The sequence below is a fragment of the Manis javanica genome, chromosome 3, assembly GCF_040802235.1.
Source record: "Manis javanica isolate MJ-LG chromosome 3, MJ_LKY, whole genome shotgun sequence".
Taxonomy (NCBI): domain Eukaryota; kingdom Metazoa; phylum Chordata; class Mammalia; order Pholidota; family Manidae; genus Manis; species Manis javanica.
Genome location: NC_133158.1, coordinates 54,645,930 through 54,673,788, shown reverse-complemented (window position 1 = coordinate 54,673,788; position 27,859 = coordinate 54,645,930). Strand labels below are relative to the sequence as shown.

Sequence of the window (27,859 nt, the reverse complement as noted above, 5' to 3'; positions counted from 1 at the left end):
ACTGGGATAGTAACTACTATATCCTTTCTGCCCATCTGTTGCTCATCTTTGAAAACCTACTGTTAATGAAAACTTTTATGGGAATAAGGAAAGGATGAGTTCTCTCATTCAGTCATTACAATAAGGGAAGAAAAGGAGATAGGTATAAAAATGGGAAAGAAGTAAAGCTCTATTTGCAGATGACATGATTATGTACATAGAAAATCTTAAGGAACTACAATGATCACAACTAATAAGCAAATTAAGGTTGCAGAATTCAAGGTTAATGTTTAAAAAAAATCAACTTAATGTTTATATAGTAGCAGAAAACCGTAAAATGAAGTTTAACAAACAAGTACATTTGTAGTAACTACAAAAATCATAAAATACTTAGGAATAAATTTAACAAAATACATAAAAACCCCTTTACCGAAAACATCAGGATAATGCTGAGAGAAATTAAAGATCTAAGCAAATGGGGAGATATGCCATGTGTATGCACCAGAAGACTCATTTGTTAGATATTGGTTCTCCCTAAATTGGTATATACATTCATTGCAGTCCTAAATAAAATTATATTGGCCTCTGTAATTCAGTAAAGAGAAAACATAACTAACAGCTCAGTTAAAAATTTGCAGAAGAATTAAACAGATGCTTCACATAAGAAGGTATACAGATGGCCAGTAAGAATGTATTAAGATGCCCAACATGATTAGCCATCAGGAAATGCAAATAAGACCTCAGTGAGATACCACTGTCTATTTCTTAGGGTAACAAAGATGAAGAAGGCTAAAATACCAAGGGTTGGTGAGAATGGAGCAACTAGAATTGCCATGTAATTCTAATAGCAAAGTAAAATGATACAATTGCTTTGGAAAACTGTCTAGTGATTTCTAAGAAATTAAACATGCCATTATCACTCAGCTCTTCTACTCCTACATATTTATTTACCAAGGAGAAATAAAGTGTATGTCCATGCAGGTGTTCATCGAAACTTTATTATAACAATCCTAAACTAGAAACAGTGCAATTGTACATCTTTACTTGCTTTATCCATATAATGGAATATTATTCAGCAATTAAAAAAACCCCAAACATGTGATGTATGCAATATGATTGACATAAAGCTGAGTGAGGAAAACTTGAAGCCAGAGTTGATAACATGTGATTTGATTTATGTAAACACCATAGAAAATGCATGCTAGTTTACAGTAACTTAAAGTAAATTATTGGTTACCTGGAGCCAGGGGAGCAGGGAGGGAGGGACCTCAGAGGGGCATGTGGAATTTGAGGAGTGATGGGTATTTCTGTATCTTGATTGTGGTGGTGGTTTCATGCACATATATAAGTGTCAAAACTCATTAAATTGTACACTTTAGATAGTGCAGTTCAATGTAAATCATATCTCAGTAAATACAGTTGTGACTCACAAGTTCATATAAAAAATAGGTATTCAGTAAATTAGTTTTATTGGTGTGGGCCAATTCTAGTTGCTACTTTATATTTTCATAACATAGTCAAATTCAGTTGAGATATAACAATCCTATTAAGGATCAAGTAGCTGCCAAATATGTTAAGCAAATAAGAGACTTCATCGTTTCTTAAAGTCTTTGTAGTAAGAAGGTATAAAACAGTGGAATCCATTATTCATATTTTGGTTTTGGAGCTTGGATTTCCTGTGTTCCTTCTCTTCTGTCTTCCTTTATTCCCTTTCAAGCTATTTTTAAACTTAACAGAATTATCAAAGTTGAATTTGTTGACTTGGGAAATAAAAACCTTTTATTTCTGACCTCTGAGTGGGTGAATCTGTAAATACCTTTCAACTTCTCTAACTATACAGGCTTCTCTCCTCTGAGCATAACTTTAGCTTCATAATTAGACCAAGTAAATATAACAATATATAATTTTTATTGCTAAATATATAATTTTTAATATTAGGAAAAGGGAAAAAATACCACTTTCCCCTGTATGAAACCTCATAAAATGTAATAATTATGAGCTGCCAAACATTGTAGCAATTCCCTTAACCCCACCTCTCATTAAAGAAGTTACAGCATCTTTAGTACCTAGTTTTGACATAGATTTCCATGTTATTTAACCATAATATCTTTGTACAAGTCCTTAAAAAACAAAGTTATATCATTTTGGTGCTGCTGTAAGATCATCTGCTACTTAATTCAAATTTTTTTTTCTCCATTTTCATTCAGCTTTTTTTGTACATTCATCCATGTACCTTATTCAGTCATACTTCAGATGTTTTCATAAGGCTGGGAGAAATGAATTTAGAGCATGTGATTATCAGATATGATATTTAAACAGTTGTAATAATTAAGATCTGCAAAAAATTAAAGAAAAGCAAATCTTGGTCACTGAGTTATTCTTCCTGGCTGTTCCTGGCTGGTGAGTCAGGTCTTAAGTGTTGGGAAGAATACTGACTGACTGTCTCAGATTTAAACTCCTACAGACTTTTTGATGTTGAGATTCTTTACAAATTGGTGATGTAACAAGAAAAGATATGTTTTAAAAAAGTTACTTGTGAGCATCTGCATCTTAAATTTAAAACTAATTTTTTTATAAAGGCCCTTAAAAGCAAAGGACTAAAGGTGTACACAGGTGATACTGTTGGCTCTTTGCCATCCACTTGCAAAACAGGAGGTAAGGCTACCTAATTTCAGGAGAACACTTGAACTCTTGAGTATCTTGGGTGCAATTTGGCAGGAACTGACTTAGGGGAGTTTGAAGCTTAGGAGGGAGCCTTTGAAGGGTGGTGTGGTAAGAGAAATTTGCCTGTCTACTGTGCCATTGAAGACCCTGCCCTGAAATTGATAGAGGTGGAAGCAGTTAACAGGGTGATGGAGGTGGTGGTAGGCAGAAGTAGTAAAGGGGAAAAGGCAAAAATTTCAGATGGTCACTAAAAGAAGGGGGAGTCAAGGAGCTCAACCAGGTTGCAGATGGAGAGTGCTGCTTTTACATAGCAGCCAAGACAGTTGCCCATTTCACTATGTCTGCTCTCCAAGGTCGCTAACCACTTCTCATCCACACACACACAAACCCTTGGCTGACAGAATTATTTTTGGAAATAATTTTTCTCATTAATTTGGTATGTAGTTAAATGACAATTGACCAGAAAGTAGTTTTTTTTGAAGGTATTGCAAATAAATACTTTTAGGTAAGTCCACATTCCTATGTCAGTTGATTATAATAGTCTTTGTTGTATCTTTTACCCCTAGGCATCATTTTCATTTAAAAAAAATCTCTAGGTGATGTTCTTGAATGTAGGGACTTCTATTTGTATTCTCATGGCACTGAGTCTACTGTGTGGTTCAGGTAATCACTTGTAGAAAGAACATGCATTGCTGTTCAGTGAAGATAAGAAATATTTGGAGAATAGTTCTTTTCTTTGAAATGAACCCTGGTGTTAGGTTATTTTGTGTTCCCTTCTACATTGAGAATTAAAAAAAACATGAAGTCCTGTGAGACTTAAGTTAAACAAAATTCCAGCTCTTCTGTACACAAGGAACTTCATCTTTATACACGGTTACCTTCTGAGTATCTGTTATGAAGTATTGTAGATCTGGCCTATGATCTAATATTCACCTTAGGTTTTTAAAAATCTTTTTGAAGTAAAATACTCTTAAAGTTATTAAATTGTGATAAAGCCACAGCATCTAGTTTTATTTCTTTATCATTTTGAAAGCAAAAACATCAAATGGTGACCATATTAAAACTTAAATTGTGTATACTGAGCAGAGAGCAGAAGTTATTTCCAAATTGAGGTACAGGAAGCTTTAAAATGCCTGTTCATCCTCTATCAGCATTACTAAATGAATCAGCAAATTCCTAAGGTCAGCAGACCTTCATTTTAATTTTTAACAATAGTACATATTTCCAAGAATATAGAAAGGTCAGGTATAACATAGGACTCTAAATTTGTTGTTAATAAATTAAGAGAATTTTAGGTCTGGAAGGTTCCTTGGAGGTACTATATCTTACTTTTTAGGTTTGAAAAATGTTAGGTGACTAACATTTATGGCGGATGTATGTCATTCTCACCTGATGTAGTCATTGTGTTAGGTAAAAATGGATTACTGAGATGGTGTTCAGAATTAGAAAAACAGCTTTCAGAATAACTTTCTGTAGGGTTCATGCCACTGAGGCCAAGGTTGAGGTGACCTCACTCATGCAAGTCAGTTGTATTGACTGTTTGTAGTTGCCGAGTCTTGCAGGTATGTTTCTGGTTCCCCGAGCTGAGGCTCCTTGTTGCTTCACCTGACTCTGGAAAGCTTTACAAGGACTTCTCTGAGTGCCTGGCTCATTGACATTGTTCCTGTACATGTTGAAATAGTTGTGTTGTGTGGAAGAAGGTATAGATGATCTGGGTTTGGATTTGTACTGAAAATGCCAAGTCAGTTATTCAGAAGCAGATACTTGAATTGGGCCCGGTACTCTCGTATATGCTTGAGTTATGGCAGAAAACAAGTTAAGCAAGGTTTTGACATTTAAGCTGTGACCTAAAGGTGAGGAGTTTGCAGCTGAAGAATAAAGTTCAGGAAAGAGGCACAGCCTGTGCAAGGGCCCTAGGATTGGAAGGAGCTTAGTGCCAGTGGGGCATGGAAGAAGGATGGTGGGGTTGGAGTACAGCAAGAGGGCAAGGCAAAGGCTTGAGGTTAGGCTGGATTAACAATAAAGCTGACTGTGCAGGTTTGGAGGACATGCTAAGGGTTTAGAATAGATCATAATTTGGAAGACGTTGGGTTTTTGGCAAGGGAGAAATCCCTTAATGTGGGAGAATGAATTGGAGGGGATCAAGAGGAATTTTGAGGGGATGAAGCTTTTGTTATTATCATCATTAATGGCAGCTAGTATATATTATTTGTTTGCTGTGGGCCAGACACTGTGCTAAGCCCTTTACCCTCATTATCTCAGGTAAACTTCACAACAACTTGGTGAGGTGCTTTTGTTATCCCTGCTTTATAGATGAGGAAACCAAGACTGTAGGGTTAATCAGCTTGCCCAAGGCCATACAGCTAGTAAGTGGCAGAGCTGGGATTTGAACCCAGGCAGTGTATGATTCTAGACCCTGTGCTTTTAGCCACAGGATTTGGGTTTTCAGTGCATGAGGTGATGGTCTTTTAGTGGTTCTTGAAATTGAGTAGATCACAATTTAAAAAAAAAAAGTGGAAATCACAGTACTTTGCATTAGTAAGGGTTAAATTTTGATGTGTGAAACTTTGTCTCACTTATTTTCTATATTTGTACATGTGTGAGCTTGTAAACCATTGCAAAAGGCTGAACAGCATTTGTCTAGACAAGACCCAGTGAAGGCTTGGACTAGAATGGTGGCAGTGCAGATGGGGAGGGGCAGAGGATCCAGGTCTCCGTTAGAGATTGTACACAGGGGCTGAATGTGGAAGGTGTGGGGGGTGAGTCCCAGGCTTCTGGTGGGAGCAAGGTCAGACATGGCACATGTGTGCTCAGTCCACTTTAAGGGAGACTGACCCTTCTCAGAGGGGTCCTCCTGGGTGGCTGTTGGTTTTACCTGAGTCTCTAGCTTCTCTCAGCTGCAGCATATCACCCAAATCTGTATCTTACAGCAAATCTGTAAGCTGGCTGTGAGCCTGTGAAGTGATGTGCCACCCAGAACTGCCTCAACAGGGGGTTGAGCCAAGAATAATTTCTTTGTGAGTTTGAGGTAAATGGTGAGGGCCACGCAGGCACATGTGGGTTAACGGCTGCTCTAGAGTGAAGGTAGAGGATAGTTTTTGCTGCACTCCCCTTGGTATCCAGAGAACCTTTAGGTTCCAGTGTGAAGAGTCCAGAGTCCTCTTTTTGAAGTTCAGGTCCAGTTCCCTTGTTCCTGGCTTTTTGTGAGGCCCATTTCCTTATTCTCATGCGTAGCTTTAGTGAGACCTTGCTGCCCACATTACTCAGTGAGTCCATACTGTACATTCAGCAAATACTAACTGCAGACAGAATATGTAGTAGTTAAATGCTTGAGGCAAAACTCCCTTCTCTGTCTTACTGATGTTTTGATCTTGGCCAAGACCCTGCTCACTGAGCCTCAGCTTCCTCATCTGGGAAGTTGGGATGACGTAAGCATCCATGTCGTAGGCTTATTGTGAGGGGTTAAAGACCAGCTGTATCTAGCACTCAGCTCAGTGCTTGGTGCAGAATAGAGCTTAATGAAAATTTGCTGTTAGTAGTTAGTATTTTTCATGAACAAAGCCTATGAGAAGAAGCCAGTGTAGAGAGATTGGAAGTAAGTGAGAAAGGGTGTTAAGGTACCAAATTCCAGAGAAGCAAGGATATTATGAGATCAAAAGCAGACATTAATGGATTGTTTTTAACAGGACAGGGAGTCTGTAGAGATCCGGGGAGGGATATATTTTCTGTAATTGTATCCCAATTATGGTGGTCACCTGGAGAGATGCTCATTGAGGAGGAAGGTGGCAACTTGGAAGGCTCTTATGGCGAACGGGAGACAGGGACATACAAAAGAATTGGTAAGCAGCACTGAGACCCTGGGACTGCACCTCACTAATTTATGGTGACACCAGTCTACGTGTTTTTATGGTTTTTCCTGGCTGTCCTATGTTCTGCCAGATGATGAGGTGTGAAAGTCAGATTAATGTAGTTTTAATGGCTTGCAAGGCAGATGCCAGGAAAGAGTAAGAAGGCTGGGGACTTGGGTGCAGGAACATAGTAAGGCAGTGGTCAGTGTTGAGTCTGGCTTGGCGGGGGGAGGGTACAGTCTTAGAGAAAGTGGAGGGCAGTGGTCTTTGTGGTTCTGCACACATGAGGTGTACATAGTTTCTGTGAATGATAGTTCTTCCTTACTATTCCTAATACTAATTGTTTGTGTTGATAACAGAAATATTAAGACCACTTGCTGAAGGGAATTTACTACTCTTCCATATGGGCACAACCCAAAAGTCCAGTTAGTTCTAGTGCAAAATTTTGAAGTTGCTAGGATTCCATGTGGTGAGCTGAATCAGTAAATGATAGGTTGTGCTCCTTAACCTTGGATAGAGTTTAAAAGTTAAACCACATAATGAGAGATGTTATTTTCATTGACTACTTCTGAGGAACTTAACATTTTAGCTATATTGAGCATTTAAAAAATAAACATGTAAGTAGAATAACATCTGTAGATGCTTTTCATGTGTTTGTGACCAGAACAGCCCATCTGTGAGGCAGAATTCACCCCTGGCCTGGTCTGTCTGAAATTTAGTCTTCATTTCTCCTTTCATTTTTTGTTTGGAGTATAGTGAACCGGAGCAAGGTAACATTTATTCAGTCACTGAACATTTGGGGACTTTATGTTTCAGGCAGTGAGTGAGGTGTCGGAAGAACCTCACTCACTGCCTGAAGATACCGTGACACCCAGGAGGAGTTTCTCAGCCTCCATCAAACTGGTCACCATGCTATGGTGGGCATGCTCACCACTGCCATTGAGGTCCAGAAGAAAATGTTACAGCTTCTCTTAATCTCTTGCTTTCAGCCTCTCTGTGTTTTACAGCATAAGTAATGTAAGGAGAGTAGTGCGTGTCCGAAATACATAGATAAACATACATATATTGGGACAACTTTTTTTTTAAACTAATAGTGAACTAGTGCTGGTAATGTAAATCAAAAACTGTTCGGAGGCTACTATATGTTAGTGTGTATTTTAAAAAATGTGCATTCTTTTTTTTTTTTTTTATACTTCAAAAATTTTTATGTTGTATTTAAATAAATTCATAAGAAAAACCTGATCCGAGCTTAAGAAATAGGCAGAAGACGTGAACAGACAATTCACTACAGAGAAAGTACAAATGGCTGACAAATATGGAAAAATTTATTATTTATTATATTAGTATTATTTATCAAAGACAACATTAACTTAAATAAGATAACATTCAGTGCTCATAAGATTGTAGAGAGAAATGTAGATTTGACCAGTTTCCATGAAACAATTTAACCTTAAGTAAGAGTCTTAAAATGCTCAGGCTCTTTGAACCAATAACTTTATTTTCAGGGATAGCTTCTAAGGGAGTAATCAGAATGTGAACACAGTTTAATGCACAAAAGATATTTATCATATACTATAATTTATAATTGAAAACAACCTAAATACTCAATAATAGTGAAAGTGTCAAAGCCACATGAAATTCACGGCTCTCATATGAAATCATTAGAAATAGTTTTGTTATATTAGAGATACTTGTGAAGTGATGGTAGGTATAAAAGAAAGAATACCAAATTGAATGCCCTCATAAACTATATATTTAAAATAAGATTTTAAAAACGGTGTTGGCAAAACTGGACAGCCACATGCCAAAGAATGAAACTGGATCACTGTCCCACCCAATACACAAAAATAAACCGGAAATGATCAAAGACCCAAATATAAGACCTGAAACCACCAAACTCCCAGAAGAAAACAGGCAGTAAACTCTTAAACATCAGCATTAGTAATTTTTTTCTGGATATGTCCCCTCAAAAAAGGAGGGAAAAAGCAAAATAAACGAGCGGGACTACATCAAACCAAAAAGCTTCTGCACAGCAAAGGAACCATGAATAAAATGAAAAGGCAACCTACTGTATGGGAGAATACACCCGCAAATGATATATCTCACAAGGGTCTAATATCCAAAAAATATAAAAAACTTCATGTAACTCAATACCCTGCTCAAAAAATCCCACATAAATAATCTGATTAAAGAATGGCAGAAGACCTGAACAGACAAAAAATGTACATTCTTGATAATTTTCTCTTATGTTTTAATATGTTGAGAAAACTGAGGTAAACCATGTTACTTAATGATGAAATAGTACTTGTTGCAAGCATTTTGTAGCGTAAAGAAAGACTTATATAAAAAGACTTATGACTAAGATCTAGTCTGACAAATCTCAGTCTTTTTCTTAAAGAAGTCATTTGCTTCTTTCTGTTGGAGGAACTTTACCTTTTATAGAATGTGTCCCTGTTGAAGCACAAAGCCCTCTTAACAGCTGTCCAGTGTTGGGGAATGGGGCATGGAGAGTGGTGACTGCCATAGGCCTGTTGCACTGTTCAGTCTCATCCCAGAGTGTGATCTCTAGGGACCTACTCACACCTGCCCATTAATGTCTTAAAGCAACAGGATCGGGATGCCACCCAGAAATTTCCCAGACCCATCTCTTTGCTCACTGTAGGTTTTTTCCTCAGCATGAAATGTATCACTTTCAGAGAGCCATGAACTCCTTGGTTCAAAAAGTTCTTCCCTCCCTTATCCTGAGACCCTTCTTCCTAAAATTAGAAAAACTGCTATCAAGAACCTATTTTAAATGAGGTAAATTGAATAAATGCTTCTAGGTTCTCCAGAGGCTTTTCATTTTCATTTAGTGTTGAGTATTTTATATTTGACACCATCACTTTTAAAAACAGTTTAACAGGATTCATTGAAGTGGAATCATGTATGTCTTCACAGGTTCAAGGCCAGTTAGAAGCATGCTTTCACTGAACTTCCCGACACCGTTTGTTACGCAGAATGTCTCTGAGTGAGAGCTCGGTTTTTGCCTATGAATCTTCAGTGCACAGCACCAATGTCCTGCTCAGCCTCAATGATCAGCGGAAGAAGGACGTGCTGTGCGACGCCACCATCCTCGTGGAGGGCCAGCGATTCCGTGCCCACCGGTCCGTGCTGGCAGCATGCAGCAGCTATTTCCACTCGAGAATTGTAGGCCAGGCTGATGCAGAGCTTAACATCACTCTCCCAGAAGAGGTGAGAGAGAGGTCCATGATTCTGGAGACGACTATGATTTTAATTTAATTTAACTTAATTAAATTTCTTATGGTTTATAAAGTTAAAAATAAAACACAGCCTCTAACAAGGCCAAGGAACAGTTCCCAGGTTTTGCAATTATACATTTCTTTAGCTTTTTTCATATAAATCATGACACTTTACATGTAAAATTATTAATTTTGGATGTTAGTTAACAATATTTATTGAGCAGTTGAACAACTTGACCCACTGTTAGGTTATTTTTGATAAAATGACTAAAGCAGGGAACTGCCAGTGGATTATGGACAGTTGGACTGGTCATGCACGAGGTTGGCGCTGCTATGTGCCATTCTCTCCCTTTGGACCTTTTTCTATGATGGGAACTTGTGTTCGGGGTTAGGGTTCTGTAAGTCATCCATTTTTCTAAAACTTACCCTCATGGAAAGGAGGTGCTATATAAGTGTTCTCACTCTCCCCTTTCTTCTGTCTTAAGATTGGGCCTAATGCACTGGTAGGAAAAAGATTTGTATCATCTTTACAGAACGTCGTTTTTACACACCTTTTTCCCACCAGCTAGTTGAGGGACTTACGCACCTACATGTTTGGGTTCTTGGTAACATCCTGCTTCCAGAGTCCTCTCTCTGGGCCAGAGTGCTGGTTACACTGACTCTCCTTAGAACAGCTTGCTTTGTATAGTTAGTAACTGCATCTAGAAGAGCGTTGAGCCTGTGGCATTGGGACACAGATTAGAAGTTAAGAGGAATTTGGAGAAAGTTGGTATAACTTCTTTGAGTATCTCAGGCCTGTGTGGGCTGCTCTGTGATGGATACCAAGGCTGCAGTTTAGCTTGTTGCTGGCCATGCATACTTCCGTGAAACTGTAGTTTCAGTCTGGGGAGTCAGCAGGTTGTTAGTTAGTTGTATGGCAGTGGTCAGAGCACATAATGCAATTCCAGGAAAATGACAAGAAAGACCAACAGTAGGTTAGTCATTGTTTTTAAAAAGAAACACTTATTATGGTCTGTATTTTCAAATTACTTAGTAAGACTTTCCAGTCAGAGCACAGTTTGATTCATGGACATGAGAGAAAAGGTGTATGCATGTATGTATATGGATGTATGCATTCATTCATTCTAATTTGAGTGTAAATCCTAAGTTTTCAAATATTTGAAGTGTTTTATCATAGCGACAGACTGAAAATATTGTTACAAAAACTCACTATCTTAAAAGCCTTTATTGGTTATTTGAACTTATTTAAAAATTTTTTTAACCTTATTGAGATAATTGCAAATTCACATGCAGTTTTAAGAAATAAGGCAGAGATCCCTAGTACATTTTTCCCAATTTCCTCCAATGGTGATATTTTGCAAAATTACAATATAATATCAGGATATTGACTGGGATATTGACATTAGTACAATCCACACATCTTATTCTGATTTCCTCAGTTTTGCTTATACTAAGTTGTGTGTGTGTGTCTGTGTGTGTGTGTCTGAAATTCTGTACAGTTCTATCCTCTGTGGAGGTCCATGTATCATATCCACTGGCTTAGTCAAGATACTGAACGTCCAATACTCAAGGATCCCTTGTGTTCCCTTTTCATAATCAAACCACTTCCTTCCCACCCTCCAGCCTCTTTCTCTTACTCTCTCCCTCCATCTCTAACCACTGGCAACTGCTAATCTGGGTTCTTTTTCTAAGTTTTGCCATTTCAAAAACATTGAATGGGACCATGCAGTATGTGACTTGTTGGGACTGGTTATTTCTACTGAACCATACTTCCCCTGAGTCATCCAGGTGGTGTGGATCAGTAGTTTATTCCTTTCTATTGCCAAGTAGCATTCCATAGTAAGGATGTATCAGTTTTTATTTAACTATTCACCCATTGAAAGAAATGAGGCTCATTCGGCTTTTTGGCTGTTAACAAATAAGTTTCTGTGAACATTTGTGGCCAAGTTTTTATAATGAAATGTAACTTTTCATTTCTCTGGGTTAAAAGAACGGGAGTGCAATTGTGGATCATACAGTAGTTGCGTGTTTAGTTTTATAAGAAGCTACCGAACTGTTTTTCTAAGTGGATGTACCATTCCCATCAGCAATGTTTGAGTGATTCAGTTTTTCCAAATCCTCACCAGTGTTTGGTGGTGTCACTACTTTTTATTTTAGCCATTTGAAAGTTAAGTGCTCATAACTCAGCATGTTTTTAAGAAGATCGCAAAAAAATTATAACATCTTGATTATTTTTACAGGAACTCAGTGTTTTAAAATCACTTCTTTTTAACTCAGAACAAGGTTTTCTCTGCACTCTAGTGGCTTCCCTTTACCCCTCACTTTGTAGAGGCAGGTTCAATGTAAATGTGCACATTTCTGCTTAAAGATTTTGTTACCCTAAGTCCACGAATCTCTGCTGAAATGGTACTAGGCGTGCTTTTTCACTTAGATCACTTTTTAAGTCTAACTCTGAAGATTTTTTTAGAAGTAGCTGGCATGAGATAAAGACAGTAGGTCTCATTTGCTGCATTTACCATAGATCAGGACTACTGTAAGTGATTTAGATATATATTTTTTTTATCCTTAAGATTTCACTTTTGTAGCTTATAGCAGTTGGAATTGTTTGGAATACAGTAACGACATGGAGCTAAGATGGCAGTGGACTCATGGCACTTGACTACGTATGTGTTGCAAGTTGTGTCTGTCCTGCTTTATTTCTAGATGATTTATTTTAGCTAATGTGGAAAAACTGTGATAATGTTTATGCCTTTCCCTCACATGAGTAAACTATAATTCATGTATCATTAAGAATGGGGTTTACAGAGTGGAGGATGTGGTCCCAAAGAATAAGGTGGTAAGTGTGCTCTTCCAGACTCCCTTAGCTTTACATATCCTAGAAGAATATTTTTTCTTTACCAAATCAAAATACTTATTTTGTACTTAATCACAAATAAGTTATTCATCTCTGTTCCTCTTCTGCTTGTCTTGTATCTATTAGCCAGCTTTCAAGTGACATGTTTGTTTTTATTTTGTGTATTAACAGGTGACAGTTAAAGGATTTGAACCTTTAATTCAGTTTGCCTACACTGCTAAACTGATTCTAAGTAAGGAGAATGTGGATGAAGTGTGCAAGTGTGTGGCATTTTTAGGTGTGCATGATATTGAGGAATCCTGCTTTCAGTTTCTCAAATTTAAATTTTTGGACTCCACGGCAGACCAGCAAGAATGCCCAAGAAAAAAATGCATCCCGTCACAATGTCAGAAAACAGACGTTAAATTTTCCCTTTTGGACCAGAGGGATTTAGAAATTGATGAAGTGGAGGAGTTTTTGGAAAATAAAAATGTTCAGACTCCTCCTCAGTGGAAACTCCATAGGTATCAAGGAAACGCAAAAATATCACCTCCTCTTCAAGACAGTGCCAGTCAAACATATGAATCCATGTGCTTAGAAAAGGATGCTGCTCTGGCTTTGCCATCTTTATGCCCCAAATACAGAAAATTCCAAAAAGCATTTGGCACTGACAGAGTCCGTACTGTGGAATCCAGTGTCAAAGATGTTCACACATCTTCAGTTCAGCAAAACGAGACATTGGAAAATGAATGTGTAGGAGGAACACAGGACTGTGCAGATTTGCAGGTGATTTTAAAATGTGAAGAAAGTAAAGTAGCAATGGAACATGTGGAAACCAAGAAGAGAGATCCTGCTTCTCAGTGCCCATCAGAAAAAAGCGAAGTGAATCCTTTCTCCCACAATTCTTCTTCAGACCCTCATGGGCTCTATTCTCTGTCTCTTTTACACACGTATGACCAATATGGTGACTTGAATTTTGCTGGTATGCAGAACACAGCAGTGTTAACAGAAAAGCCTTTATCAGGTACAGATGTTCGAGAAGAGAAAACATTTGGTGAAAGTCAAGATTTACATTTGAAATCTGACTCTGGCCCCAGGGAAGACGGTAGCCTTGCCTCCAGCGAGCGGAGCAGCGTGGAGCGGGAAGTGGCCGAACACCTGGCAAGGGGCTTCTGGAGTGATATTTGCAGCACAGACTCCCCTTGCCAGGTGCAGTTCTCACCTGTGGCCAAAGATGGTTCCGGACAGGTTTACTCACAGAAGCGGTCTGAGTGTCCCTGGTTAGGAATCAGGATCAGCGAGAGCCCAGAACCGGGTCAAAGGACTTTCACTACGTTAAGCTCTGTCAACTGCCCTTTTATAAGTACTCTGGGTACTGAAGGCTGTTCTAGCAATTTGGAAATTGGAAGTGATGATTATGTTTCAGAACCCCAGCAGGAACCTTGTCCATATGCTTGTGTGATTAGCTTGGGAGACGACTCTGAGACGGATACTGAAGGAGACAGTGAGCCCTGTTCAGCCAGAGAACAAGAATGTGAGGTGAGGGGAAAATGAATGTTGTTAAGTCACTGTTTTACAACCATGAAGTGAGGTTAACTGTGTGCTAGCTCCTGCTGCACCACTAGGGATATGAGCAGGCTGAGGAAGTAAAGAGCAGACTGTACATGGTTAGTTAAACTGTGATCAATACCAAACAAGTGTGATGAAGTTGGGAGGATTTCTGTGTTCATGTATTTCAAGCAGGTGTATTTATGTTAACTGTGGAGGGATTTGCACTTGCTGTTTAACTGTTTAAATCAAACGCCATGTCCCGAGAGGAAAAAGAATAAGGATTCTATGATCATTACATGCTAACTTCTTGAAAAGTACAGCAAACATTTAGTCTTGGTCATGGCCACAAGGATCTCTAGACCTGTGACTAGTCACTAATGACTTAGCAGTGACTAGTAATATGAATGTGGCTTCTAATGCAGAGCTTTATTTATGTTAGTTTTTCATAGCCATTAATTTTTACATTTTCCCTTAGCCATTTCAGCTATTAATTTAATGAATGTCTTAATAGTTTAGCATGAGTTACATGTTGCTTGTATGACATTCATCATACCAAGTTTGATCTGTGTACTCTGTGTAAAAACGTTTGTGTTCACTGGCTGCTTTTTATAAAACGTTACTGTAATTCCAGTAATTATAAGGGCTTTTTAGTTAACTTTCATTTTCTCTGGCTTTATAGCTGTTGGATGACAAGGGTTTGAAAGAGTGGAAGACGTTTTGTTGCCTTGATTTTGGAAGGAGGTGATGGGTGATTTAAGAAGTACTATGTATGCATGTGTTACATCTATAGATTTTTTTGTGAAATTTATAAATCTAGTGTTGGAAACTGTGAAAAGAATGTCAAAAGTAAAACACTTTTAAGACATTATAAAACATTTTGTTACTAATTTCTGTAAGCTTGGAAGACAGACTAAGTAGGTTGTCAGAAAAACTGACGGGTGTTTCATTTGCAGTTTGATAATCAATGTAATTAAACTGTTCTGCAGTTTGGTTATTTAAAGAAAATTATCTTCCCCTTTTTCCAAACTAAATTATATTCAAAATGACTTTTAAAATACTCATGAGTTTTTCTAACCATTTCTACATTGACTAGTGAAATGTGTAGCTTTTAAAAATGAGTAATGTGAGAAACTACCATTTTTCTGACAGAAAAATAAATTTTCTGAAATGCTTTAGAAAGTGCTAGTGTAAAATTACACCAGTATTAAATCAGTATTACACAGTAATACAAATCAAAGAATACAAATAGATTTATTTTTTGGCTTGGGTGAAAACACATTAATAATACCACAGAAAGAGGTTTAAAGATATCTATGGGATATTAACATGCCCTAGTAAAATAACACATTTGTTTCATTTTAAATACATTAATATTATATTAATTGCTTGATTTGATGAAAAAAATCTGCTTTTCAATTTATTTGTCTCCTGCACCCCTCTCTAAAATAGACTAGAAATATCAGTTGTCAGTGTTCTTTATAAGGGATTGTATAGAAATCAGGAATAGAGGTCTTGTGTTTTTGTAAGTCAAATGAAATTCAGTGGAAAACATGGAAGTGTATCTTCCCCTTCCTTGGTTTATCTACAAACATACAGCAACAATTACTAATGTTTTTGTCACGTCCTAGGTAAAACTGCCATTTAATGCACAGAGAATAATTTCACTCTCTCGAAACGATTTTCAATCCTTGTTGAAAATGCACAAGCTAACTCCAGAACAACTGGATTGTATCCATGATATTCGAAGAAGAAGTAAAAACAGAATAGCTGCACAGCGCTGTCGCAAGAGAAAGCTTGACTGTATACAGAATCTTGAATCAGAAATTGAGAAGCTTGTAAGTATACAAGTTTCTTGTTATTTAAATTCTACCATATTCATTTCTTTTTTCTTTTGTGTAGAGGAAATAGCTATTTCAATTTCTAAGTCAAATGTAATGCTCAACTATACATTGATTTTAAAATGTACCAATTACCATTTTAAGAAAATAATTTGACATTTTCAGAAAGCTTAGGACATTTAAAAAAATGAAGGTGTCCATAGATTATTTATTTATACAAATGTTCTACTGATTCACTGTAATATGTAAGTTGAGAACTTTCTGGGTGCTTTTGTTTCGTTAAGTGATACACAAATTAAGGATAGTTTTCTATTGACCTAATTCTTAGTGGTTGAATAAAGATTAAGAAATTATAAAGTACTTTAATCTCTTTGTGATGCATTTGGTGTGTGTAAAAGCTAATGTTCCAGTTGTTAGTTTAAATGAACTGTAGACTTGATAACTTGTTTTGCTTGACACCAAAACAAACCAACTTAGGTCTTCTGTCTTAGGGGAAACAATTCACATGCTGATATGAATACATGGAAATGTTAATATCTATCAGAGACCCTGAGAGAGAAGAATTCTTAATTTATTTAATCTTTTTTTTATTTCAACATCAAAAACAAACTAATGCGGTAAAATTAATGTGCATCCATATTTCTTTGTTCCCCTAGTGCTTGGTGGAAGGAAGCATTGTATGAAGAAAGACTGGTGATAATGCAGGCTAGCTAAAGCTAAAAATATGGTTAGAGACAGCAGGGAAACAGTGCCTAGAAGTAGTATAAAAACATTCCTTGAATGTTCAGGTTTGGATCTTTGCTAATTGTTGATGAAAGTTTAAAATTGTGATTGTAGCAAGTCTTCAAGCATGAACATTCATTCCTGCTATGAATAGAAATTAAACAACAACAATTTAGAAAAAAACTGCCCTTATATGCCTTCAAAAAAGTAGAAAAATGAAAATGTACTATTTATATATTGAGCATATACCTTAATTATGCAGAAAGATGAAGATGCTTAACTACATAAAAAGATGAAACATCTGTATAAAAAAATGAAAAAGAAACCAGGTGTTCTACAGATGGAGGCATGAGAAATTCAAAAAAAAAAAAAACCTATGTGATATTGCTGAATGTTAAAGTGGTTAGGACCAAACAAGAAGTTACAAATGAAGTAATATTTACCCAGCACTTTCAGGGTATACGTTAGTCCATACTTATAGGCACTAGTATTCTTTCTTATTATCCATTTTGAATTAAATGCTACACTTACTTGCCTTTAGGCAGAGTGTAGCATTTTATCTTTAGTTATTTTTCTGTTCAGTAATGCAGAGATTGTTGGGTTGTGTAGAGCTGTTTGAAATGTAAATAAAATTACACTTTTAGATCTTTTCCCTATACTTTTGTCATCCCCCTCAGCGAGTGATCATTTCTAGCTGTCAGTAGAGTTTATCCAGTTTTCTTCCTCTCCTAAAAACAAAAAAAATGAAAGTAACACAAAGTAAAAAAAAAGCTGTAGATTGTTCAAGTTTGTTTCATCAGGAAATTTATTTTATACATGGATATGAAGAGGTATGTTGTAGAGTAGCTATTAGCCTTTAGAACTATTTTATTTCCTGACTTACAGGTCTTACTTATATTTTTTGAAGTCAGACACTGGATGGCTGGGCAGTTAATGTTTTTACTAAATTTCAGATATCTAGCACGAAGAGGCCTTGCTATTTTCTTTGGACTTTCTTCTCCCTCTACCTTTGCTTCAGCAGAGAGAGGTGGAAGATACAGTTGCTAAAAGTATGGAATTCTGTGTCAGACTCCAGTCTGTGGCACTTTGTATTTTGGGCAGGCTATTTAATTTCTCTGTCCCTCAGGTTTTTCATCCGTAAAGCGTAAAGTAGGACAATAGTAGTACTTTATAGAGGCGATGCTCCTTTGTGAGGATTAAATAAGTGAAGAATCCAAGGAATTTAGGAAAGTGCCTGGAACATATCAATTACTCAATAAATACTACCTTTTTCTTCTTACTGTTATACTGTTGGTTATCATTTTAGCCTTTTTTTGTCTTTAAATATATACCATAGTACTGCAGTTTGAAAGTTATTTGAAGTAATTCTTTCTTAGCAATTTTATATACAATACTTTATTTATATTTATTAAAGAATTTGCTCTTCAAGTTTTTCTAATTTTTGAATATATAAAACATTATTTGGTCAAAAGTGAAACCTGTTGAAAAAAGCTATACTCCAAAGATTTGATCTCTTCCTGTCTATGTACCCAATTCTTAGCTGTTGCCTACAGGGAACCATTTTCATTAAGCAAATGAATTTTGCTTAATTCTGGATTTTTTGCCCCTGTGTTTCTAAAAACAGGTTAATATTTATGTGTATTCTTACTACCTTTCTGTTACATAGAAGTATTTTCTATATACTGTTCTGTATTTTAGTCTTTTCACTCAAGTGATTTCCAGGATTTCCATGTTTTTCCTAGTTCAAAGAGGTTGCCATGATTTTTACAGCTCTTTGGTACTCCGCTCTGACCATAACATGGTTTATCTAAACCAGTTTCTTATTGGTGGACATTGGGGATGTTGCAGTGAATAACTTGTACGTTTTTTTTTCATGTTTAAGAACATGTGTCTTCATGATAGATTCCTAGAAGTGGGATTGTTGGATCAAGGGTAAATTCTTTTGTACTTTTGTTAGATGTAATAAATTCTGCTTAGTAGGTGTTCTAGCATTTTGCTTTCCCTCCAGCAGAGTTTGTGTGTCCTTCTGCTCACAATCTCAGTAAAGAGTTTATTGTTAACTTTGGGGTTTCTCCAGTCTGCTAGAACTCGTATCTCCTGGTAACTTATTTTTCTTCCTCTTATGAATGAAATTGAGCTTTTTAATTAATATTTTCAAGAGCCATTTGTATATTTCTGTGAACAGAGATTTTACACATTGTAAGGAACTGTTAGTCACTATTTTCTAGTAGTGAATACTCTAATCTGAAATAAATTGTCACTGTCATATGGCTCTTTTGGTACCAAGTTCTTCCACTCCTTATCTTTATTGGGGTGAGTTATATTTAAAATATTTTTTTAAAACTTCATATATTTGAATGAATATTGTGTACAAGCTATTGAAAACATGGATTTGGATGTAAATTTGTTTTGTTGTCTTAAAATACGGAAGAGTACCAGAATACCAATTTTATTCATGTTTTAAATAGATCTGAATAAAGCTACAGCACTTCAGACTTATGATTTATACAGTTACATTATAAGAAAATTAAAATATAGAAATAGCATGACACTGGTACTGAGTGTGTTTGGGAGGTGACTGATAATGCTAATCAGGAAATGATGAAGTTGAGCTACTTTTATTTATTTAACAGTTATTAAACTAAGTGCTGTTGAAGTAAATTTATGTTTTAAAATAAGAGTGAAGTGGAAAAAGTTATCTAACTGGCTGGAAACTTACTCTTGTACGAGTTAGCTGTAAGTGCAGAAAACAGAGCGGAACCTTTAACTTACAGAAATAGTCATGGTAAAGTACTGTACCTGCTGGTTTTAGTTGCTGTAAGGAAGCAACTCATCTTGTATGGGACGTATTTAAAGAGTTTAGTCATGTCATCCTTTACTTAGTTGGATAGGAGCAGTGAGAATATTTAAGATCATACTGATGTTTATCTAAAGATACAGAAATTATAAAATATTTGTCATCTTCATAGTAGCTGTAGGTTAAGTAGTAGTTGTAATTTCTGGGAGGAAGCTCAAATACTCATTTTGCTTAACCATTTTTAATTTAAAAGGCCAACCAACAGTTGAAATTTTGTCTATTGCTATTTGAAAAGAGATTTATCTCAGCTTTGATAGAGAAGTCCATGGCTGAGTTTTGTGACTGAGGAAGAATTCTTCTTATGTTTTGGACTCTTTGTTTCCATTCTCATTTGGATTGACTTCTGAGAGGCCATCAAAAGAAGTGCGGGAATTGACTGTGTTGAATGTGTTCCCTCCCTGGGAAGGTACTGGTAGGCGCTGTTCTCACTCTCTAGGCACCTGCAGACTGATTTTATCAGAAGGCTAAAACTGATAGAACTTCCTGTAAGAAAACAATGGGCTTGTTGAACTGGTTCAGTAAATTGGTTTTGATCTTGGTTTTATTTATTCATTTATATATAAATATATATGTGTAACAATACATAAATTCTTGACCTCTCTCTAGTTTTTTCAAAACAGAAGAATTGTATAAAAATCTGAACAGGTTGGAGAATACTTTGCAATATAAAAACTTGTACTTCACAGTCATTGCATATTTTCTCAAGATAGTAGATGCCCTTGAAATATTTAAAAACTACTACCTGGATTCACACAATTTTTTTAGAAAAAACTTTTTATATAAAACAGTAACAGTACTTTTTACTAAGATCAGTCAGCAGTTTAAATTTTGTACTTCTTACTCTGTTACTATTTTATATAAAAAGCAAGTTTCTTTTTACCCTTTTAGCTTGTGCTCCGGAAAAGAATCTAAAGGATGGCCAGTGTAGATTATCACTGTGAAATAACACGTCTAAGTGTTAACCTGCAGCTTCAGCTCCCAGAATCTGCCAACAAGCAGAAAGCCAAGAAAGTTGTCATAAGTGTCACAAGAGAAGCCTTTGACCTTCTACCAACATTTATTTACTCTTACTTTAGAAATAGCTTGATTATTTGGTTTCCTAGCTCATACTAGATTAGGAGCAACAGTGGTAGAATAGGAAGGATGAGGACGGACAGAAATGGAAAAAGACATGCTGTTAGCCTCAGTAAGTGATGATGGATAGAAAGGCAGGAACCAGGAAAATTTTGAGAAAATTCTGTGGTAGACTCTTCTATAGGGATAAAAATTTTAAATACTAATAATAATAGCAACAAAAATAATAATTGATAAATGCAAAATTTGTCCCCCCCAAATTCTTCACACTTTAGTAACTCACCTGTTAGCTGTCTCATTCTGGGTATGTTAAACTTTATAGAGTCCCATCTATAAAATGGACTTAATAATGCTTAGATCAACAGAGTCATTTTGTGAATTACATAGCTGAGGTTGCATATTTGAAAGCATTTAGCAAAATATCTGGCACAAAATAGATGCTTAACAAATATTGCTCATTGTTAGAATCTTGAAGTGATTTGAGTTGCAGAAGTTATGATCAGTGAACTTGCACTTTGTTGGGTTGTAGTCCACCCAAAATGTCAAGTCCACTCTTGTTTGTCTGCACTCCTCAAATCCAAAAAGCTCTGAAAACTGTGCAAGTTTTTCACAAATTTTTTGGCTAAAAAACTGACATAAGCTGACATAAGCCTTTGTAGTCTTTATTTATCCTACTTTGTGCATTATTTGATATTTTAATGTGTTTTATTTAGAAACATAAAGATGTTTGATAGCGGGGTGCTGCCCCAGACCCTGCTAGAGGAATTAAGTGTGCATCCATATTACCTTTTTAAAATCTGAAAAATTCTAAATCCCAAGATATGCCTAAGGCCTAAGAGTTTTGGATGAGGGATGCAAAATTCCATGTGATTTTATTTGATGAGAAGATACCATGGATGTAATATTTGATCATCTTAGGAAGGCTGACTGAGCCAATAAACGTAAGTATTTGTATTCTATTTCCTGCCTTCACAGCAAAATGAAAAGGAGAGCTTGTTGAAGGAAAGAGATCACATTTTGTCAACTCTGGGGGAGACAAAGCAGAACCTAACTGGACTTTGCCAGCAAGTCTGTAAAGAAGCAGCTCTAAGTCAAGAACAAATACAGATACTCGCCAAGTACTCAGCCTCAGATTGCCCGCTTTCATTTTTAATTTCTGACAAAGAAAAAAGTATTCCTGATTGTGAACTTGCCTTACCATCAATTTTGAGTTCACCTGTGGGGCCTCCAGCTGTGCCACCTGTGTGTGAGCAAAGCCCTTGCCATCCCAGCATGAAGAGCAGTGAGTTGGGCTGTGCACGGGGCCAGGAGTCACAGCCCACTGCCCCTGGTGCCCCCGAGCAAGCTGGGCTTGTGGAACCTTGTCGGCAGAGTGGTGGCATCTCAGATTTCTGCCAGCAGATGACCGATAAATGTACTACTGATGAATAAACTTGAATCACTTTTTTCAAAACATCTCATTTTCTACTGTAGTTTTGACATTGTCCTGAAGGTCTGGTATAACCATCTGTTTCACAGTTTGTTATTAAGGGAACTTGCTGAAGTCAACCTGACTTTTCCTTGATTTCCACAGGAGATGCTGAAATGATTTGCCTCCTGGGTATGGGAAAATCACATATGTGATTTGTACTAAGGCTTTAAAAACTCATGTTCTAAAGTGATAACTATTAGTAATACCTCTTCTCAGTATTCAAAATAAGAGAATGGAAAACTGCAGTGTATCAAACAATTTACAGCTTGAGATGCTTGCAGAGAGGGTTCCTACTAAAGAAGCAGCCTGCAGAAGTTTAATAATATGACCTTTTGGCAACATACTGGTTTAAAAGAAAATTCTCCCCAAGTAATGCTGATAGAGTTAGTTCTACTCAGAAGTAAGGTGTCAACTGCTTGTGAGTATTCATGTAGTTCACCTTGCCTGAATGCTGAAGTGTTGCTCTTCAGCTCCTACTAAAACCAGAGGTGATTGGTTAGTTGGTCTCTTTTGGGATTCCTAAACTACACTGGGATTATTTAGGGAATGGGGACAGGCAGCTGGCTGAAGGCAGAGGCTTCTGCTCCTCCTCAATGTTGACTTTAGAAATTCTGGCTGCAAAAACAGTAGATAAAGGGACATTTCCCCCCCTTTTTTTCTCTTAAGTCTCTACCACCTTTGGGTCCATCATCATCTTTCTGTTTCCTAACATTCTTGTTCCTTGGGAAGAAGAGCTGGGGTTTGGGATACAGTGGCAGGAATGAATGCATTGACAGCATAGTCTTAGTTGCCCTAGAATCATGGAGAGTTTACCAAAATGCAAGGCTGTTTGCTTTTCCGCCATAGGTCATCCATGCAAGAAAACCAGACATTACGGGAAAAGAAAATTGCCTACATTTATCAGGAGTGGCAGTCCATTTTTCATCCTATTTTTGACGTCCTGTGGTTTACTTGTAAAAAGCTTCTTTGTAGATAAAAATGTATCTGAATATCCCTGTGGGTTTGTGAAATAGGATGAAACTTGATCTTATTCCATTGTGGGTTTGAATTTGGAAGCCAGATTTAATCTTTCTCTCTTCCCCAGATCTGGTATACAAGGGCACACAAATCATTTTGACTTGGGCATTTGAAAGTCAGTCTTTGCGATTATTTAATTCTTTTTCAAACTATAGTTTTTATGTTCTCAGTGCCTACCCCGCAGCATTTTGCAGTGGTTCTAAACTGTTCTGGTGTTGTAGGCTTGTTTGAGAGTCAAATGAAAGTGACAAACAATGTACCTTCTCAACAATTAAAAAGAATTGCATATATTCATATTCACAGAAACATTTGCAGAACCCAGTGTTAAAGGGTACAAAGGAACAATTTATAGTGTTTGGATTAGAAAAGCCATCATTTCACCAAGATCAGACACCTGAGAGAAAGACTTCTACAGATTGCATCCTGCGTATAGTGAAGGACCTGTGTAGTTTATGTGGGAGACAACTATTGATGGTGTATTGATGGTGTACGAATGAGTCTGAAGCAAGTAGACCTCTGTTGGGACAGTAGATGGGACCAGACTTGATATTTCAAGTAATTTGTCAAGTGTCACCTTTTTGATTGAGGCAGGTATGGGGGAGATACTGCTAGTATATTTTAAGTGGTTTGTTTATTATCTCTGTTCCTGACTTAGTTGTAAGAGAAAGCTAGTAGGGCTTGTTTATTTTATAGAGGCTTTTCTAAGTATACTCTGGAATTTGTCAAGGAGAGTGGTGATTCTCTGGTAATGCCAGAATTGTGTGTGTCTGCATGTGTATATACATGTATATCCTTGTGTAGCTGTTTCTTTGATACTTATAATTTTAAATTTTAACTTCAAAATATAAAATAATAGAAAATCTTCTGGTTTACAAAATGTAAAATCTTATACAAGCCAATGGAATCCTTGACTTCCTACCTCAGTGTACACTCAGCTGTTTGTCATATCAGTTTGTGTATGTGCAAATGTCAGTCTTTTGCTTCAGTTGCTACTGTAAATAACTGCTTTGAAAGGTTACTTAGTATTTTATGATAAAACCTAGCTGTCTCCAGAGTTTAAATATGATTTTTAAGGCACTTGGTTTAAATTTCTTTCTGTAGATAAACAGTTTAACATTAAGGGTTCTAATTTTAATGATATTCTGATTATTGGCCAAGTGTGATATTTTGTAAAATACAGCATTACTTTTAATAGCCAGCATGTAATACAAATAACTACACTACCTCATACCTACATGATTTTTAAGGTGTAATACAGAGAGACAGAGATAAAAAAGATTTTATCTTTTGTCTTTTGGCCATACGTTGGGGAAGTTTTCTATATATTGCATAGCATTACACATTCATGCCTATTTTAACATTAACTTCTAAAGTTTTTTCTAAGAAAATTTGTTTTAAGTTTGATTTTTTTTTTTGAAGCTGCAGAGGACAAATGACAGGATTATGTGTATACAATGTGTATCTTTTCCTTCATGCAGAATTCTGGAAAGGTTATTTTCAGTTTGTATGTTTCATATTTACATGACTATTGTTCCTAATTTTTTGAGTTGGTTTTCTCAGTGTTTGTGATTTTCAAAAAAGCTGTTAGGTCTAACTCAGTAAAATAACATTACCTTAACATTTTTATTATTTCAGTTCTACACTATAGCAAATAATTTGTTAAATTGTTATATTAAAAAAACATGGATATAAATCTTGATTGTTCATCTGTAAATTTTGTAACAGTTTACTATAGCTTAATGCTTAACCAGTTTTAAATAAGGAATTAAATATATTCGATGCAGTAGACGATACAGGTTGCATGTGGACATTCAGTCACATTAACAGCTTGGAAAAAAAAACAAATGGCAATGTAATGATTCTCAGGTGAACTTTTCTCAGTCAATGAAACATCTATTTTGAATTTGTAAATATTTTAAGTGTTTTATTAAGGGCATGTAATAAACTGTTCTTTGAAACCTGTTGGGCAGAGTGAAAATTTAAAGCCATAATGGCCAAAGATGGTATGTCAAATGTAAAATAAAGAAATAACATCTGTTGAATTTTTTTTGTATCTTTCATAATATAATTTTCTAACAATGCAATAAAACCACTAAATTTATATACCCATAAACTATCAAGATCATGTTTCATTGAAAGTAAACTGTCATAGTATTTAATTTACATTTCTTCCTAATGTGCTTATTCAAATGTAGCAGAACTATAAATGTTAGACGTTGGTGATAAATTAACAGTTAAATAAAATTCTCTAAAATTGCTTCTGATTAAATAAGAGTTGTACACTCCATTTCCATTTTCTCACCTCTCATATGAATTTACTAATTTTAGTCTTTTGATCATTAATCACTATGACTATGGCATTTGTGTGAGGGAATCTTTCATTATAAGATTATCATGCCTGAAAATATTCCCAGCACTCAAGAGTTCGATGAGGTGCAGATTTTAGCCTTGCTTCTGATTTAGCAAATTTCAGCCTTTGCATAGAGATGTAGGGCTTTTTCAGGGGGTGCTATCTCTATTGGTCCTTAATTTTTAAAGTCTTAACCTGCTGAGTCAGTTCTTCTGTGTTATATTCGACTCCTAATCAAAACATTGTAATCATGCTGAGCAGCTGTTCAGACTTATTGGTGATGCGAGGCATGGTCTGGGCCGTTTGAGAAATAAACTGGGGGTGGGTAAAGTCTACATTGCTCATGAGGCCAGGTGGGAGGACACAGCTTTGTAGCTGTTTGGCTTAGTGAATTAGCTAAAAGTAAACTCTGTAATTAGGCAGACTTACAGTGTTCAGACCTAAGAAAGCCGTTTCTGAGGGATGATTTCTCTTCTATGAGGACCTAAGAACACATATTCTTTCAAGGTATGTCTAAAGGCCCTATGAAGTCTCCTTTGTCTCTGGAGACTGCAAGCAGTTGCCTGCCCCAGCTGAACGCCTGCTGCTGGTGTTGCAGAGGAACACCCAGAGGCCTGCTGCCTGCTATTCATTTTACACTGCAGTGCACCCACTTTCTAAGGCCTCTTCAAGCCCACCAAGGAGGAGCTTTTGAGGATATTTCTGCCAGGTGAACTTAAGTTCACAGGTGGTAAATTTTCTCCATACTTTTCTTCCCTCAGCTGTCACTGAGTATCTACCACAACCTTTAGGCACTGCAGGTACTGTGCTCTGGGACTGGGACTTTTCCTGGGATAACTGCTGTAATGGCTGGAGATGGGATCGTTTTCAAAATGGTGGCACAAACGCTTTTTTTGTGTGTGTCTCATTAACTGTGAAGCATTTCAGGTCTTTGGCATTGAGCCAGTGAGTGCAACCATGAATCCTCCAAAGAATGACAGTGCTCCTGTGAGAGTGACCCACACCCCTGATGAAGTCTTGGTGCCTTTTGCTTAAAGATGCCTGTTCGGCTTATTTCAAAGGCCCAATGAGTGCAGTTGGGACACCACAAAAACTCACATCCTGTGACTGAAGTACTGTAAGCTACAATGACCCTCCAGATTCAGAATGCTCACAGGCTGGTCTAAAACCTCTTACCCAGGCCAACTGCAGTCCTGTAGAAACCACCAGGTCTAAATACAAGCCTCCACATACCACCCAGTTAAAATTCCCTGGCCTCCAACATACAGCATAGCTGCACAAGATTGAGATCACATGTACATTTTACTACCCAAAGTTGATAGTCTTCTGATTTTGATTTCTCCATGTCTCTAAATACTGCCCCCTCACAAATGGGTCTCCAGAGAAACATTTCATACTCCTTTGCTGACTTATGAACAGAGAAATAAGATGAAGGAATGGTGGATGGGAAACCAAAATGAAACCTCAGTTACTGTTAAAAAGTAGTTGAAAGAGTAGCTTAGTGTGAGAGCCTAGCAGGAACTCGAGAATGGGCAAGTTTGCCGAATTGACTTGTTTCCTGTTGTTGGAAGTAACTTTTGCCCACTCCTTGTTTCCGTGCAGGGAGATGTTCTCAGCAGCACTGCACCACCTGTACAGCCCCTACTCTCCAGTTTGCGGGTGTGGAGGGCAGGGGACAGTGCTGCTCCTGGAAGATGGGCATATCCCAAGAGGAAGAATGTGCTGGGCAGAGAACAGCCAGGTGTTCTTCCCCAATTTATTTTTCCCAATTTAGGGAGTGAGTTAAGAAGTTAAGGGAAGAACATGGAGAGGAATCATGTGGGAGCAGTGAGTCGGGGCTTTGAAAAGTTTGCAGGAAGAGAAGTGGCAAGATAGCCCAAAGAGAAGCAGGCAGGCCCCAGTGAAGGTCATGAACGCACCCCTTACTCCCCCATCCTGCTCCACCCCTAATGGGAACAAAAAAGTTAAAAAAGTTAAGTGTTACCTTGTGCTTGAGCCCACACACTTCTTTTTCCTCTCCTGTATAATCTACCCTGTTCTTGCAATATAAATGAAAAGATGATGGATAAGATTTTAACAAGTACAGCACATTCTTTTTGTGTTTAAATATAGCTGCCTTTCAGCAGGCACTGTTTTTCTTCTACCCCCTTAGTTTACATTTAATCAGTGTCCAGAAAGCCAGCTGTTTCCTAAACAATTCCCTTGTCAGAAGTCAGGGCTTAAATAATTTTCTAGATACCATCTTAATATTCATGTTTCTGATATTCATCTCTTGCAAGAATGTCCTGTTATGAATACCCAGAGTACTATTATGTGTGGAAATATTCACTATAATTTTCTAAACTAATACCTCTTTCGTCTGCCTCAGAAACCTAAGTCCTTTGGCATTGGACTGTTAATCTCAAAGAATTTTCC

General features: G+C 36.9%; 1 protein-coding gene across 7 annotated transcripts in view; it reads left to right on the top strand.

The window, feature by feature from the left end:
- Positions 1-25,352, top strand: part of BACH1 (BTB domain and CNC homolog 1) — a 45,593-nt gene extending 20,241 nt beyond the window's left edge. For 3 of the 7 annotated variants that reach the window (XM_037013250.2, XM_037013251.2, XM_017645487.3), the window contains 4 exons: positions 9,429-9,722; positions 12,756-14,102; positions 15,743-15,949; positions 21,582-25,352. In XM_037013250.2, the coding sequence (XP_036869145.2) occupies positions 9,489-9,722; positions 12,756-14,102; positions 15,743-15,949; positions 21,582-22,037 (2,244 nt within the window). In that variant the 5' untranslated portion in view covers positions 9,429-9,488 and the 3' untranslated portion in view covers positions 22,038-25,352. The other 4 variants (XM_073231440.1, XM_037013254.2, XM_037013253.2 and 1 more) reach the window with 4 other exon arrangements.
- The last annotated feature ends 2,507 nt before the right edge of the window (positions 25,353-27,859 follow it).